This window comes from Etheostoma spectabile, chromosome 20, assembly GCF_008692095.1.
Source record: "Etheostoma spectabile isolate EspeVRDwgs_2016 chromosome 20, UIUC_Espe_1.0, whole genome shotgun sequence".
NCBI classification, from domain to species: Eukaryota; Metazoa; Chordata; class Actinopteri; order Perciformes; family Percidae; genus Etheostoma; species Etheostoma spectabile.
In genome coordinates this window covers 15,108,161-15,125,674 of record NC_045752.1, presented here as the reverse complement: position 1 = coordinate 15,125,674, position 17,514 = coordinate 15,108,161, and the positions used below count along the sequence as shown (strand labels likewise).

At 40.1% G+C, this 17,514-nt stretch overlaps 2 protein-coding genes across 2 annotated transcripts in view; both read left to right on the top strand.

Moving 5' to 3' along the window:
* Positions 1-5,899: 5,899 nt before the first annotated feature.
* LOC116669933 (alcohol dehydrogenase 1) lies at positions 5,900-11,480 on the top strand. The gene is made up of 9 exons (XM_032500075.1): positions 5,900-6,118; positions 7,129-7,230; positions 8,520-8,661; positions 8,814-8,901; positions 9,579-9,798; positions 9,943-10,203; positions 10,296-10,428; positions 11,159-11,297; positions 11,407-11,480. The coding sequence occupies exons 1-9, from the start codon at positions 6,101-6,103 to the stop codon at positions 11,438-11,440; spliced, it is 1,137 nt and encodes a 378-aa protein (XP_032355966.1). The 5' UTR covers positions 5,900-6,100; the 3' UTR covers positions 11,441-11,480.
* Positions 11,481-11,533: 53 nt separating this feature from the next.
* The window catches only part of LOC116669932 (alcohol dehydrogenase 1-like), a 7,080-nt gene continuing 1,099 nt past the window's right edge, over positions 11,534-17,514 (top strand). The window contains 6 exon segments of the mRNA XM_032500074.1: positions 11,534-12,170; positions 13,259-13,360; positions 15,263-15,404; positions 16,430-16,517; positions 16,871-17,090; positions 17,330-17,514. The exon segment at positions 17,330-17,514 is cut by the window's right edge and continues 1 nt beyond it. Coding sequence (XP_032355965.1) covers positions 12,153-12,170; positions 13,259-13,360; positions 15,263-15,404; positions 16,430-16,517; positions 16,871-17,090; positions 17,330-17,514 — 755 coding nt within the window. The 5' untranslated portion in view covers positions 11,534-12,152.

Sequence of the window (17,514 nt, the reverse complement as noted above, 5' to 3'; positions counted from 1 at the left end):
ACTTCTGCTTTTTCATGTGTGTGTGTGTGTATGATTGTGTGTGTGTGTGTGTGATTGTGTGCGTGAATATAGATCTAAAGTGAACTTCATTGGGGTAAAGTTAGATTTAGAAATGTGCCGACACCAGTATCGGCATTGTCTCCAATACTGCCTAAAACGCTGTTCTTTTTCTGTTATAACTGACTGTCAAACTGGATAAAAAAAAAGAAAGTGGCATCCATTGTTTGTGTTTGTTCATGTTTCACAAAGAGTTTAACCTAAGCCAGACCGACAACAAAGATAGTAATTTTATCATATTCATACAGGGATAGTAGTATACAGTTGCTATAACAAAATATGACACGCTGGTATCGGATCAGTACTCGGTAAACGCAAGTTCAGGTATCAGAATCGGTATCGGGAAGCAAAAAAATGGTATCGGACCATCTCTAATTAAATTACTTTTAAACATTAATCAAAAGGTTTGTTCTTTTAACCAGTACCGTTCAGATCAGTGATCACTGCCATAGGCCGAAAGCACTGGATGTTGCAATGTTTACACAAGACCATGTGAGTGACCAAATTTCATTCCTATCTGTTTGTTAGCAATATATTGTACCAAGTAAAATGGATTTTAAGGATTATGTAAATGATGACCTAGATCTGGACTGCCGTTGGACGAAAGTATTATTACAGTTTACTGTATTTTTTCTTTTTTCTTTTTTAAGGGAATAAGACTAGTCAAAAAAGCCCTGCTGATGACACCTTGAACTTGACTTTACACATTTTTGAATCAACATTTTAGATCATGTTACATTGTTTGTCAGAAGATAACCACCATGCTCAATGCAAGGACTGAAATAATTTGTTGTTTGCATTAATATGCTTATTCAGTTTGTTTCTTTCAAGAGTTAGATAGGAAGATCAATACCAATTTCATCAGACTGATCTCATGAAATGGCGTGTGTATGCCAATTTGTGTTATCAAGATGCATACTCGCTTTTTAGCGTGTTGATCATTTCTGTTTGGCCTCCATTGACCTACTCACTTACTTTAAGATGGCATGTGATTTTTTGCCATAGCGAGAAGTTTGTATGGGCGAAAATCCTCATAAGAAGGTTGGTTGGGGTGGTGAATGGGTAAAACACAGGACTTCACCCAGGAGACCGGGGATTGTGTCCCGCTTATTACGTTTTTTTAAAGACAACCGTTGGTTTCCTTTAACAAAGCCAACCCGGTATCACGTTTCCTTAACTCAACTGTCTTTTTTTTTTTCTTGCGATAACACGCCAAGTGGCGTGTATGTTTACATCAGCTGTATACATACACACGGATAGCTCAAAATGCATAACACGCCAGTGGGCTTAAGAAAGTCGGTGTGTATGTTTACGCAAAGTCATGATGTCATGTTGCTTTCATGACTGTTTGGTAACTATGAATCTACAGCTTGAAAACAGTTAGCTTATCCCAGCCCAAAGGAAAACCGTTCCAGCCCATAACTTTCTTTAAAAACTAAAATTATTTTTACATTTTATTTTTTTTAAGCAAAGTCCTCCCCCTGTTTTCAGTTTGTTTTTTTGTTTTGTTTTTATCCTAAGCTAATTACCTTACAACTCTAACTTTATATTTATTGTTTAGACACGAGTGTTATCGATCCCCTGATCTAAATTTAAAAGTGTATTTCCAAAAATACTTTCTCTAAATTTAGGTCAGTACGGTGCCAGTGCAGGTCAGGTTAAAGGTCTAATGCTTGCTACAGTAAGCTAATCTACTAAGCCTAATTAGCTTTTTTAAATGCCATGAAAAACTCGTGAAAACCAGGTCATGAACTACATCTCGACAATTTAGTTTGCCTCAACTAACACCAGCTCTGGATCAGTGCAACTGTGCCAAAATGGAAATGGTTTAAAAGTACTAGTGAGCATGTCATCAGCCACGTTATCGTAGTGTAACGGAGTAAATCGCCCACACACAGAGGAAAACAAACATGCTGTATAGACCCATCAGACTGCTATCTTCTTAAATGGACTGTACATGGCATTAGCAAAATCCATTAAAGTCAGCAAGCACAAAAGCATCCATTCCAAATGCAGGAGGGTTTGTAGTGCAACACTCACAAGTGGACTGCAACAAGTGGACTGCTGTTTGGTCAGTTAGTCATTAGTCTGCCAAACATTTAATTGCCTCGTTTGTTCAATAAATGAATTATCAATTGCATAATTTGATTGCATCTCCATTGACTTTTCAACAAATTATATTATTTAGCATTTTCCAGTGAAAACCTTTAAGTACATTATTAAATTAAGCTTAAATAAATAAGCACGACACCAAACTAAAAAGTACAAAAATCCCTTAAAAGGATACAATAGTGTAACTATAATCATGTCAGTGGTTAAACTATAAAAAAAATAGTATTTTACTCACTAACAAAAATACCAGTTTTCAAATACAGTGTGATAACTTTAAGCTTTAGTGCGTAACATTTTGATATTAATGAACGTCCGTTACATTCAAGCCTTTGCCAGATGAGTTGCCTCAAGGCTAATTACGCTCTACACAACTCCCTCTGTAATTCTCAGTATAGCTATGTTTAGAAGATTGTGGCGTCCGGTGACTTTCCCGCGCAGAAGCTTGAGTGAAGATAATTACCTCTTCTGAAGAGTCCATGTTTTTTTAAATCCTCCGTGTCCTCCTTGAGCTACTAGCAACTGCATGAGGGAGAATGGGGAGCGAGTTGGGGCACGATCACAGAAGGCCTGTCACAGAAGGCTTGTATCATGTTAATGCGCAGACAGTGTTGTTGTCGTTACCTAGAATTCCTCATGGGGGCAACAGACACTACGCACTATAGCTTTAAGGAAGCAACACTGTAATTCAGTCAAAATAGTAAATCACAGCTACAGAAAACAAAATGTCTTTTAAAACTTGAATGGGGATTTAAAACCCTAATCGTCTATTACACATGGATTTGGCTGGCCGCTTGTTCACACAACTATGACAAAATGTCACCATCACTGGCATCCTTCAGTGTTATTTTATGTTTATTTGTTTTTTTGTTTTACTTGACCAACGTGTGTATTTGTATAATTTAATGTATTACATATGATCTCAATCATCAAGTTTAACATGACCCATAAACTTGTGACAGTCACAATAAACTTGTCAAATTAGTTTAGTTTACTTACTTTTTTTATTTTTATTCAAAGGCCAATATCTGTCAAATATACTATATTGTTTATATATAGATACTTACATCTCCAGGCAAGACAGGAGAACATCTTAACTGTTAAGTCTAGTCTGGATGTGATTGACCGCAGGTTGTAATATCCTTCATTTCAACCCTATCTCTTGGGTGCTTATTGGTAATAATCGCTCTATGTTGTTTTGAGGCCTTGTGAAACAAAGTGCTATCTTTTAGCTGTGACTTAGGGGGCTTTCACACCTACCTCGTTTGGTCCGGACCTTCGGACTTTTCAGTTTGATCCAAACCAACACTCCAGGTGTGAAACCTACCCCAGACCACAGTCCGTAACAAATGGACAAAATTTGGTTTGCCCAACAGAGGTAGTCTTGGTCCGGGTCAAACTGAACCATGGTCCGGTTCGTTTCGGACCAAATACAGGAAACTCTGGCAGGCTATCATCGTGTTATAAGCCCAGGGAACACCGTTTTTTTAAGGAATAGGTCAGTGCTCAGTGTGTAGGCTACATGAGAGAGTGTGTGTGTGTGTGACGGTGAATGCGCTCAGAGCATACACCTGTCTGCTATCACAGCTGAGAATACATCAGCAGTTTACTTGCTCAGTGGTAGTAAATGTCTGAATAAATGCTGCAGAAAGAGCATTCCATTGTCTTGCTTCTCAACATCGCAACAAAACAAAAAGAGCCACGGCAGTAGGGGAGAGCAGCAGTCCGTTTAAAAAAATAAATAAACTGAGAGGGGCAGGATACAAGAGGACGTGGAAGTCCGTCTACATACCAATCAATTATAAGTATCTGGAGACGCAGCTCATGTAATGACGGCAGGACGTTGTTTTGCCACATATATGTAGATCTTTAGTGTGAAACCAAAACTTACCGAGTCATATTTTCAATCAGTGTGTGACTGAGGGATGGGTGTGTGTGTGCTTGCATGGTTTTGGGTATTAATGTGTATGTTACTGCACTTTTACCTTGTTTTTCTTACACGTACACACCTGTCTTTTTCAACTCTTTTACATTGTGCAACTGACCTTTGGGACAGTACCACTCCTAAAGGAAGGCAGCTGTACAAAGAAATCCTAAATGCACACATTCACACTTGCATGTACGCACACTGACAAGTATTGTGTGACCACCCATTCCTCATAATAATGCATGTACATTAAGAATTAGACATTGAAGCTGCTCTGCACCACAGCCAGTGGTGCTCAATGATATAAACTATTTTGCTAAGTGTGACTTTTTTTTAGATGTTGACTTAAACATCTTTTAATCTAGATAAAGTTACAATATCTGTCTGGGCTCTGGGACGATTTTTTTTTTTTCTCATATTAGTGTTTATCTGTTTGTAAATGTTATGTTATGTTATTTAGTTTCCTTGACAATGGAGAAAATATCAACCTGAATCTTGGAAGCTAAGAGTTACAGTGTTACTCTTAGAGATACAGAATGTTTCTCTATGCATTTTTAAGTTTGAACGCAGAAAAGTTATCAAATGATAGTAAGAACGGGCATTTTGAGCATTTTTTTTTATATATATATATATATATATATATATATATAAAATTAGAATCCTGTAAAAGGCAAAGACCATATGGCCTGATGTTCTGCTAACAATAACAACCATTAAACCACTTTGAAAACCACCTTCTCCTGAAAAACCGATATATAAAGGCAGGAAAACCTGTGAGCTTTGTTAGTGTAAGATGGTCCCAATAATTTTGTACGTTTTTATATCGTTTCATTGAAAAGGAGCTATTCAGAATATTCTGTTTACTAGAGAGTAACCTGGGAACAATGGTTATCACTATTACTGGCAGCTTTTGTTGAAAGCACTCAAGTGTGCCATTAATAGAGGCAATCATTTCTTTGAGTGCAAGTTACCACACATCAGAGATAATTATTTTCTGATATAGTGCCTTTTGAAGCAAATAATTTTCTAAAAATTGTGATTTTAGTAAGTGTCATATTTTGGATTCTTGTTTTGACTTCTTTTACTACTTTGTCTTTAATAATACTTATTATTAACACATGATGTGTTCTGTGTTGACTAATTGCCGCGCATTTGATCATAGAAAATGCCCTCCTGTATTCGCAACGTATCAGCAAGTTATTAACATGTATAGTGTCACCCATGTCGATATCAGTAGATCATTAAAACAATAAAAACAAAGCTATTTTGAGTTGCCTTCAGTTTTTTTTAAGACTCCTCTTTAACAGACATCCCATATTCTCTTGTCTCTTCTTTTTTCTCTGGCCAACATTCAGATTGGTTTACAAAAAGCTCGTAACTGATGAATACTTACAGAAGGCTTTTCCATTTAAATACAATTAACTGTACATATATTAAAAGTTGGATTTTTCAGACATTATATGGCTGTAGTCACCGCTCACCCATAGGTTCTTGCACCATAAATATGGCATTTTTCATCAGATCGCCTCAAAAGCCTATGATATCCTTCACAAAAGGCATTTGAACACATAACATTATTTGTGAATACTTTCTTTGAATTTTAAGTGATTCATCTAAGGCTTAAGGGTGGGTACAAACTCATGAAAGTAATATGATAATCTTTTGAAGTTTAGAAAATTGTTTTATCAAGAAAATGTCATCTTAAAAGGGGTATTTGCATGATTTATAGGCGTTACTCTATGATGGTTGCTGCTTGTTTGTGCCAAGTCATTTCTAAATAGCCTCCACACATGTGGCCCTGATTTGAGTACCAGGAGCTCATAACATGCCTGCAAAAGATGTTCTTTTTTCTTTTTTTTACAACCACTGACTCCACGTACAATAAGTCCCAGCCCATCTGAATGTTTTCACTGCAGCAGTATTTAAATCCAATCCAAGGTCTCTCTCATCCTCACTCTGCAGCAGATTATTCTTCCTCAACTCCTTGCTCATTTTCTGACAATCAAAATGGCCACCGTTGGTAAGGTAGGTACATATTTATATATGGGAGTACTCTTTTGTTTCTTTCTTTTCGGCATTTTACTTCATTTCACGAGGAAAGTGACTGGAACTGTGCTGGACTCTAACCCGGGACGTTGCGTTAATGTGGCATGTGGTGTAACCACTCCGCTGTACCAAGGCTCTCCATATTATGAGACTCATAGAAAATATTTTCTTATGTGGATGGGTGGAATATACCATCTGATGCCTGTCGACGTGTTTCGGTGCTAGTATCGGAAGTGTTAATGTAGTTCTCTTTGCACATGCATGTTTATTTCACTCAAATTGACTTAGAATTGTTATTTTTACTGCAATAAACAATGTATAATGATTAAAATACTATTCTCTTTGTCCTTCTGTCTCCTCTGCCTCAGTGAACTATTTCATGTACTTGGCACATAGTTTAAAAACTATCCAGACAGTTTTACGCAACTGTCTATTGGCAAAGATGAGGGGTTAGTAAGCCAAAAAAGATCATGGTGGAAGGCCAAGAATTTTCTGCAGTCTTAGTGGAATTAAAATAATGACCAAAAAACTTAATTTGTCAAGTGGGGCAACAACTGATTTACTCAGGTAAGGTATAGTACATGCCAGTAATTTTGCCAACAATTAATTATACTTAACTAATAAAATGCATTGTTTTCCAAATAACTGTGTGGACTTTAAACTGTTGCTTTTTATGTGATGTTTGCTTTTTCCTGATCCGTTGTTTCCGAGAAATGTAAACCACAGCACCCACATTTGCCATGATGATCATTTGCATAGTAGCATGAGCTAGAACTCAACGTGCTGCCTCTAGATGATTGTTGGCCTTGGATCATTGTACAGAGGATAGTACCATTTCATCTATGGCTCTACTTGGCATAGTAAAACACAGAGTTTAAAGGGTTTCCTGAAACTGCCAATTAAGCCTTTCCTGAAGCATTCTAGTATACTTTTTACAGTTGTAGTACCCAGTAATGTGAGTATGTAATGCTGGAGTCAATGCCCTTTAGGTAATCAAGTGCAAGGCAGCAGTGGCGTGGGGGCCCAACAAACCTTTGGTGATGGAGGAGATTGAGGTAGCCCCGCCTCAGGCCAAAGAGATCCGCATCAAGGTGAGAGACCTCCACTTTCAAGACTTGCGTGTACACACACGGGGATGTCTTGCTACATTACTGAAGTTTTTGTAGGACTTCACTAACGGCAAATCCTTTGGTGACATCATAAAACTAAAGTCTTAATCTGGGTGTGCAGTGGAGGGAGTGAAGGATGGATCTCCACTTGCGTTCATACCTGGTCCAAGTACAGCACTAAAACTTAATAAATTATGACTTAATTTTTTTCTTTTGGTCAGATAACTTTTATAGCCAGAACCGTAAAAGTAAATAAATCATAAATGTATACAAGTACTTACTAAAGTCACAGGTTTTTAAGTTGCTCTTACAGTTTAGGGACCGTATTTATGGAATGGACCACCGGAGGAAAATAGGGGAGGGTCATGTATTTTTATTCTTTGTTGAGGGGAGGGTCATCCAACTTTTTTTAGTCTAGGTGGGAGGGTCATCCAACTTTTTTTAGTCTAGGGGGGAGGGTCACCCAAATTTTGTATTCATGAAAACAGCAAAATTTTAAAGTGGCTGGTTTGGTGCATAGTTTTCTATGTAGCTCCATGTAGTCTCTGTCTTGGCCCCCATCCCGAGCAGATGGGTCCCTCCTTGTTTAGTCAGCCAGACAATATAAGCTGTAGCTTTTGTAGAGACTGCAATTTCTCAAATTGAATAAATCCCGCCTTTACATATAAACACAACTGCTGTGCCAGTTCCATGATGTTATCAATAAGACATCTGCTGAAAAATGAATTTCATTCATTAACATGATTGCCATACTGTTTAGTTCTAAAACATCAAAAACACCAACATACGGAAACATAGAGGACCAGACGCAAGCTTTTATTTTGAAAAGTAAAAGCTCGCAGACAGCACTCAGCCAGCAGGGCATAGAATGGGAGGTCTCCAGGCTGCAGCCATACACGACCCAAATATCCTTTCGGTCCCGGTGATTATTTGTGACATTGTTCAAACGACAGCCTTTTTAAGTCATTTGAGAAGGAAAGAATGGTAGCACGCACGTTCCCAAATTGACGCTTGCCTGAGAAATGGAGTTTTGGATAATGTTGAGCTTCAGCAGTTTTACCTTTTTTCCCAATCATTTTGAAGGGTCATAGAAAAATGTATTATTGCCAAAGGGAAAGTCAAGACTTTTTGACAAAAGACCCCCAAAACTCCTACGGTTGCTTAGCTATGAATTCATTCAGGAATGCAATTTTAAAGAAAGAAAAATACCCAACTGTTGCAAAGAATCGAGCATCAGTGTTTTCATCATAAGTTTGTTTTCTTCTGCACAGATTGTTGCAACCGGGGTGTGCCACACGGACCTGTATCATCTTTTTGAGGGTATGCATAAAGATGGCTTCCCAGCAGTCCTTGGCCATGAGGGAGCCGGCATCGTAGAGAGCGTCGGGCCAGGAGTCATTGAATTTCAACCAGGTCAGTTAACCTTAACAAATCCTAATGTGTCTAACAGCTAATGTGTCGAACTTTGTGTCAGCAATATGAGTAACGAATGGGTACAGCAATGTATATTTATTTTTTATATGCCTATAATTACTTGGCATGGCAACATTGTCTTTGAATTTCAGGAGACAAGGTGATTCCTCTATTCATCTCCCAGTGTAGAGAATGTCGCTTCTGTAAAAGTCCCAAAACCAACCAGTGTGAGAATGGATGGTGAGTTCTTCTTTGTCTTCCCATCTCTTTTAATGTAGAATGTGTTCATAGACCCATTTCAGAGTGCATTAACATGGAATGCACTGTCTCCATCTATGTCATAGTGATCACTGTGTTAGGATAATTACATTACCAAAAATAGACAGGAACCACTAAAGTTATATCAAAGTTAATTTATACTTGCGAACCAAACAAGGAATCACTTTACAGCATTCATTTTTTGAGTACAGAAAATTGACAAAGTGAAATGCTCTTTTACAACAGCTTATGTAACACAAGGTGGAATGCAGTAAAAAGTCTATAGTAATAACAAAGATGTTGTCTTCCTTATCTCAGTCGGACGCCTATTCTTTCCTCAGCAGCACATCGTGCTCAGTAGACGTGGACAGTTCCATGGTATCTTGTGAACGTGCAATCATTAATATGGCCTTATGCAAACAGTTTATTAATAATAATAAGACACAAAAGTGTAAATCTAAATTATTACAACACTATGTCAGTGGAGCAACTTTACCTGGTGTCTGACGATGACATAGAACAGATTGTTTGGGTCTTTGCTTTTTAATTTTTTGGCATATTGCTAAAAATGAAAAAACCAAAGACCTTCTAATAGAACACGAGCAAGGGAAAACTTGAGTCTGAACTTCTATTTTCATTTCAATAAATTCTCTTTTCAGGACTGCTGATCGTTACGATGTGATGGCATCAGCAGAATCCAGGTTTACCTGTAAGGGGAAGAAGATTCTGCAGTTTATGGGAACCAGTACCTTCTCTGAGTACACTGTGGTTAACCAGATGGCTGTGGCGAAGATCGACCCCGCTGCCCCTCTGGACAAAGTCTGTCTCCTTGGATGTGGGGTCTGCACAGGATATGGAGCCGCGGTTAATACTGCCAAGGTGTTTATTATGTCATGTTAAACATAATTGAAAAGAATACATACCAACGACCAGTGGCACCACAGAACACACCACAGTAAGGCGGAAAAGCGTTTTAAGAATTAAGAAGTTAACCACGTTGACCAAAGTCTGTTGTTTCTTTAGGTGGAACCAGGCTCCACATGTGCTGTGTTTGGCCTTGGAGCTGTGGGTTTGGCTGCAGTCATGGGCTGCAAGGCTGCAGGAGCCAAGAAGATTATTGCTGTTGACATCAATCCGGAGAAGTTTGAGAAGGCCAAAGTGTTCGGAGCGACCGACTTTGTGAACCCCAAGGATCACAGTAAACCCATCAGCCAAGTGCTGTCTGAGATGACCAACGGGGGAGTGGACTTCTCTCTGGAATGTGTCGGGAATGTGGGAGTCATGGTGAGTAACTTTTAATGCACACATTTTCTGAGCTGCAGATTTGAAACCCTGTGGTCACAAGCTCACTGAGTTTGTGCTGTTTCTCCATCTAGCGCAGTGCCTTGGAATCCTGTGTGAAAGGCTGGGGTGTCAGCGTGCTGGTTGGCTGGACGGACATGTACGACGTTACTACCCGACCCATTCAGCTCATCGCTGAACGCACGTGGAAGGGCTCCCTGTTTGGAGGTATGACACATGTCAATCATATATGGCAGTCCCCAGTTACTAATGACAGTTCTAACGGTCACAGGTTGTCATTTTTGATTGGTTGTCCATTTCAAGAGGGGTTATCTTAATTGTAATAATAGTCATATGAGCAACAGCAAAAGTCAGTCAACCTCATATGGGTTTCAGGTAAGGATTGCATCCTTTTTTCTTGTTGACTGGAACCTGAAGGAAGGAATTGTGGAAAAAGGCACAGACCCGAAGGCCAGAAGATCTGACTCAAATTATGGAAAGTTAACTTAGTCTGGAATGAAAGTTACATGGTGTAATTCCTTTTTCTGTTCTGCAATCTTGAACTGTTTTTTCTTTTTTCTGCTTACACGTCTGGTTTAGAGTGCTGATCGGGCCACAGTATTTCCGTACTCATTTTTAGAAGACCTAAGCTGACCTTTCTGTGCATCAAAGTTCACCGGGAGTGCTTTAACCACTTCCTCAACTGCACACAGTTCTGTCAGCGAGCACTTACAAATGTTAGTAAAATATTTCTACAAAACCAAAGGCTTTTCTCATATGTATGGCCTGTTAGTGGCTGGTACAGCCATGGGGCTTAGTAGTAATTAAATCCCCTCATTTTACCACCTCTAAGGTGCTGTGACAGTACCCAAAAGGCTGTAGGCTTGATCTCTGCAATAATTTGACCGGTATTGTTTTATTTGCTCTTATTCAATTGTGTGTGTTCTCTGTGGCTCAGGATTTAAGAGTAAGGATGGTGTGCCTCAGATGGTCAAAGCCTACCTGGACAAGAAGGTGAAGTTGGATGAGTTCATCACTCACAACATGACTTTGGCCCAGGTTAATGATGCCATTGAACTGATGAAGCAAGGCAAATGGTACATTTACAATTGAATACTTTCTTCACCATTTACAATGTCACATCACAGCTGGTTATTACAGATTAAATATGAATCCTCTAATATCTGTTTTGCTTTTCCTCCACAGCATCCGGACAGTCCTGAGCGTTTCTCCACAGTAACAACGCTGTGTTGCTTTCAATGACACAAAAATCATTTAATGGCTTAAAGCTACTCTTAACTGAATCCCAACGCAATATTCATGCACACAATGCATGGAGATATATCAAATAACACGCTACACTATAAAGTGGATTACGTGCAGTTTGTGGGAAGCATGAATAATGTTTGCTCAACCTGGTAGGCAGTGTTGGAATTATATATATATTAAAGTCCAACTGTAATCAAAGGTCTTGTCTGCTACAGCTGTTTGTCCTGTGTTTTCCTTTGAGAAAAAATGTGAATGGTTTTGACCTTCTCATCTAACTCAGCAAGAAAGTGGACTAGCATGTTTCCCAATATATTGAACTATTCCTTTAAAGCCTGTTTTCCAACTTTTCTTTTAAGAAGTTAATACATCTTGAAATCTAATTAAAGCCTGGTGGTAAATTTAAAAACATTTCATAAATAAATCTTTTGGTGTCAATAAAGATTACATTCAGTTGTGGTGGTTGGGCCTTGTTTATTCCACGTTGGCTCTAGAACTGTGGCCTAGATTTAGAAATCTGGGAACTGATAACAAGTCTCTGCACATCTGAATGTCAAACTGTTGTATACTTCTGCTACAGCCCACAGTGTAAATCTTGAGGCCAAAGTCTCTTGTGGTCTCCTCCTCATTCCTGTCCTGCAGCTTCATTCCTCTCTTGCTTGATTACTCCTATCTTTGCAGCAACAATGGCCACAGCTGGTAAGGTAAGTGTAACCTAACATGGGAGTGCTCATATTTATGTTTTTTTTTTTTAATATTCTTTGGAATATGTGCATGCATATTTCCAATGGCACATGATATGTTTGACAAACCTGTGTAACTGCACACTAACACTAACAATTGGGGTGCTCAACACAATAATGAAACAAGCCATCCAAAAGCAGTATGTCATTAAAATAGTGATAATGATAGTGTATTGCATTAACATTGATTATTTAAATGTACTTCTTTATGGTGTGCAATTCACATTTGCAGTGTGAGGCTGATTCAGTAGCTCGAGTGTGGATGGGTCACAACATAAAAAAAGCATTGCAAGGCTTTCCTGTGCAGTGTTTTACTGCATATTACATGTTACAGCTCAAATGTAATCCTTAAAACCTTAAAATACTCTGTCTTCCAGTCTCTTTCTTTCTATCTCTGTCACCTCTGTATGAGTAAAGGCTCTTCTGATTTGAGTTGGCACACACAGTTTGATACTATCCAATCTGTTTTGTGTAACTGTTGATATTGGCAAAGCGAGGGGGATAATAAAGCCAATCAACTTTCCACAGTGGATTAAATAAATACTTAAAAATACGTGGAATATTTATGAATTTAAGAGGAACCACTTGATTTATCAAATCTGAAACAACTGATTTACTCAATGGTTTACTTGCTTATCCTACACTGAGTTTTACTGTTCTTATAAAAATATATTACTCATGTGTGGACTTTAGACTGCTACTTATCATGTTTGTTTTTGCAAGGACCAGCCGTTCAGAGAGATTGAAACCACTTGCTGTTAACACACATAAGTAATGAAGTAAGACATTGTAACCTTGATTTATAGCACAAAGGATCACAATATTCTCCCTGGTCTTGTAGCATGTTGCCCTTTACAATAAATGTTAGAAGCTGATGATATGTTGCTTTACCTATCTCCATCTTCACTCAGAGCAATGGATAGAGTATATTAAAGGTTGTGGCACTGTGGTTCTTTTTTGGAAACCCTTCCTAATATGGTCCAACAGTCCCCAGTAGTATTTGCTATATATCATGCTTGATAATCCCATGGGCTGTCATTACCCTGTAGGTCATCAAGTGCAAGGCAGCAGTGGCGTGGGAGCCCAACAAGCCTTTGGTGATTGAGGAGATTGAGGTAGCGCCGCCCCAGGCCAACGAGGTCCGCATCAAGGTGAGAGACGTCCACTATCAGAACACACCCATATAAACATACACAGTTCAAATTCTTGTTATTTCATTGTGATGTGCACAAGAATTACAATGAAGCAGTTGTTGGCAATCAGAATCAGAAGATTCATTGTCAATGTACAAATATGAACAACGAAATTCTTAGCAGCAGGGCACCTGGTAAATCTATACTCTAAAAAATAAAAATATATAGAGGTAATATACTGTTATGACGGGAACAGAAGGACTCAAATACACGGCTCACCAAAAATATAAGGATTTATTTAAATTGGGAAAGGGAAGTGGAAAGGCAGATGCCAGGGACCAGGATGCTGAGAATGGGGAGCCGGAGAAGTCTCGGGGAGTAAGGATACTAGGGGAAGCGTGGAGCGGAGATGGAGACAGGTGGAAGCGTGGCACCGTGGGAGGAAGACCGAGAGAGGAAGACAGCTGACCGGAGGCAGAGACAGGAGTGGAGGTGAAACTGTGGGGAGAGAAAAACACAAAAGAAAGAAAGCACAGAGGGACGAAATGCTCAAGGAGACTTGCTTAAGCGAAGTTCACCAGTGCAACTGGAGCAACAATCAAGCAAAGAGTGGTTGGAGAGCCGGGGTTGATAAACTGTAGTTGATTGCAGATGGCAGGCAGGTGTGAGCGGCGGGAGCAGGTGATTAGAGATGAGACGCAGGCGTGTGTAGTCAGCTGGCTTCAGCAGGAGGGAGAGTGAGGGAAAACTAAACACAGCAGGGACAAAACAGGGCAGGCCGACAGAAAACTCAGAAAAATAGCAAACCAAACAAATACTCACGGCCAGCCGGACACCAACCATAACAGTATACATTCCCTGTGCAGTACTTGATGCACGATAGTACAGTCACTGTGTATACTGCCAGGACCTGACCAAAACACTCCAATCGGTGTTTGTCAAACAATCTTTTAGCTGAGGAAGCTCTGGCCAGGTGGGGATCGTCTTTGTCAGTAGGTGGAGTTCTTAGATCTCAGGCTTCCTCCAACGCTCCCAGAGATATATTTGTATGTACTGTAGAAAGCATCCAAATAGAAACTAAAACATCAGAATCTAAGATAACAGGTTCGCTTATATAAACCTCAAGGAACCTGAAGCTGTTGCGTTTCTCCACCATTGTCCCACTGATGGTAATGGGGGGGTGTCCTTGTCTTTGTCGCTTCCTGTAGTTCATAGATTGCTCCTCTGATTTGCTAAATTTGAGATGGAGGTTGTTGTTTTGGCACCAAGATGACTCTGTCTCTGACCTCCTCTCTATAGGCCATCTCATTGTCGGTGCTCAGGCCGATGACAGAGTCAAATTGGAGCTGTGGGGGGCCACTGGCCACCATTGCCTGTTTAAAATATGGACGTAGTCTCTGTGACGCCAACTGGGTTTCTGAAGGGCCCAAATAAAGCTCAAATGAAGCTCAAATTCTGCGGATCCCTGATGGCTCCAGCTGTTGCCATCTTGGCAGTGACGTTGCCTAATCCAAAAACAAGCAAACAAGTGACGCGTGGATGGAGCTGAGGCAAGCTGAATAAAGCCTACGTTCTATACCCACCTCCTGGGATGGCAGCCCACCTGTCACTCAAAGTGGCACGTCCTCAATTATGCATAACTTAACCCTGCCCCAACCACCACAGTTGTCATGAAGGGGAAATAAACTTTAGAGACCAAAGCCGTTTTTCGTACCGGGCTAAGGGGGGTTATGGGGACTGACTCCAGGGTGGAGAATGTGTTAACCAATGACTGGGTCTGTGTATTTGTTAATGTTGTTCTTCTGAAACAAATGACTGTGCAAGTGTTGCCAGTAATGTTAGATTGACCACTCTGATTAGATTGGCCTCTTACTTGTCTTTGTGTTTTTTTTTATTATTTGGTTACTGTCTTTGGTGCAGATTGTGGCAACTGCGGTGTGCCATACGGACCTGCACCACCTTTTGGAGAGTATGTCTAAAGACGGCTTCCCTGTAGTCCTTGGGCATGAGGCAGCCGGCATCGTAGAGAGCGTTGGTTCTGGAGTCACTGAATTTCAGCCAGGTCAGTATCAAATGGTACAATATTTTGGAATAGATGGTAATTTGCTTTTCTTTCCAAGAGTGGGATGAGAAGATTGATATATTGATAAGATGTCTGTAGAGTACAGAACTGGGATATTGTGTACATACTGTGACCAATAAGGTTGGGCTTTGTTCTTTTAAAAGATAATTTTGGGGCATTTTTAGGAGACAGGAGAGGGGGTGATAGAGAGAGAAATGGCATGCAGCACAGGGCAGGTTGTTTGACCCATCCACCATACCAACCTACCTCCTTAAGTGGATTTTCGGTCTTCATATTCGCTACCATCGCTCTTCACACTAAGTTATCTTACAGAGCTAGGGTTGAGCTTTTGCTCTGATGCGTCCCATATAGACGCTAAAGGGTGCTTTGTGCGTCTGTATCTGACGCTGAGACCCACTGACCAAGCGTTGGTATTTGCCGGATTGGGAATGAGAACGGGTTGCCCAAGAATGTCTTTCCAGTGGGCGACAGGTGTTGTGTCACAAACTGATGATGCAACAAAAACTGATTGCTGTCTACCCCACATGCAAACGATGAAATTAATCATACACAAACACACGTTAGATGAAGTCTCGGGCTCTTGGGATCTCCAGTACGTTATTTTGTTGCCAGCTGTTGTGCACACTTCTCCAGTCGTTCTACATGCTTCCTCCACCCGGGCCACATTGCTACCTGGATGTGTGAGAGCCAGACGGAAAAAAGGGGGCCATGCCGAATCTCCAGATGAGCCGCGCCTGTTTGAACCCGGCTTATATTTTAAAATTGTGGGAAATAACTTCCGGGATCCAAGCAATCGACCTGATCCAAAAAGGCATGCACCCCAAATGGGCACTGCACAAGTTAACAGAAATGCACAAAAAGGAATTTGGTATTATTTAAGTGATGTAATGAAGTGTATAAGGCATGTAAAATGAAGCCCATGTGTGCCATTTAACCAATATTTATTTTTACACCATTCTAAAAGTTGGCCACTGTCACATTGCAGCATTGTTTTTGTCTTTCAGGAGACAAGGTTATCCCTCTATTCATCTCCCAGTGTAGAGAATGTCGCTTCTGTAAGAGTCCAAAGACCAACCAGTGTGAAAAAGCATGGTGAGCTCAATACGCACTCATCATCCCTTCTGCTTCATTTGCTCTTCATTCCCTAGTCTTCATTTCATTCTTATTTGGTGTCTTAGACAAACATTTTATTTAACACCTCCACATCGGTTTAGCAACTTTAGGAGACAGATAGTTTAGATCCTTGTTTGATGGCTTGTTTTTTTTCTTCATTTTATGCAAGTTGTATATTCATTATAATAAAACCTCTGTTCACATGTTGGGTCTTTGCTTTTTCATTTTTGGCATATTGCTCCCTATTACAAATATTAGTTGCACCCTCTAATAGAACAAAAGAACTCCTAACATTGAGTCAGAAATTGTGTTCTTTTTTATTCTCTATACAGGGCTGCTACTGGTCATGATGTGATGGCATCATCAAACTACAGGTTTACCTGTAAGGGAAAGAAGATTCTGCAGTTTACGGGAACCAGTACCTTCTCTGAGTACACTGTGGTTAACCAGATGGCTGTGGCAAAGATTGACCCCGCTGCCCCTCTGGACAAAGTCTGTCTCCTTGGATGTGGGGTCTGCACAGGATATGGAGCCGCGGTTAATACTGCCAAGGTGTGTTTGACTCTTGCAGAAGCTTACATAATTGTTTTACATTGCAACAATGGAATGAAGCATATGTGTTTTTATGACATAAAAGAATTTTCAATTCAAATTCTTCAGATTGGAAAGCCTCTAAAAGAGTCATCAATCTCTCATTACGGGACAGAAAACCTTCCCACTTGTTTCTACTGTATGGAGCATTAAAAAGTCAATCGAAGGGGCCATGTTAACCAAAGTCTGTTGTTCTCTAGGTGGAACCGGGCTCCACATGTGCTGTGTTTGGCCTTGGAGCTGTGGGTTTGGCTGCAGTCATGGGCTGCAAGGCTGCAGGAGCCAAGAAGATTATTGCTGTTGACATCAATCCGGAGAAGTTTGAGAAGGCCAAGGTGTTTGGAGCGACCGACTTTGTGAACCCCAAGGATCACAGTAAACCCAT

Excerpts from the sequence above, each read along its gene's own strand:
- LOC116669933 (XM_032500075.1), top strand. Across the intron at positions 10,204-10,295 it reads TCGGGAATGTGGGAGTCATG|CGCAGTGCCTTGGAATCCTG; the intron begins GTGAGTAACTTT and ends TTCTCCATCTAG. Across the intron at positions 11,298-11,406 it reads CTGATGAAGCAAGGCAAATG|CATCCGGACAGTCCTGAGCG; the intron begins GTACATTTACAA and ends TTTCCTCCACAG.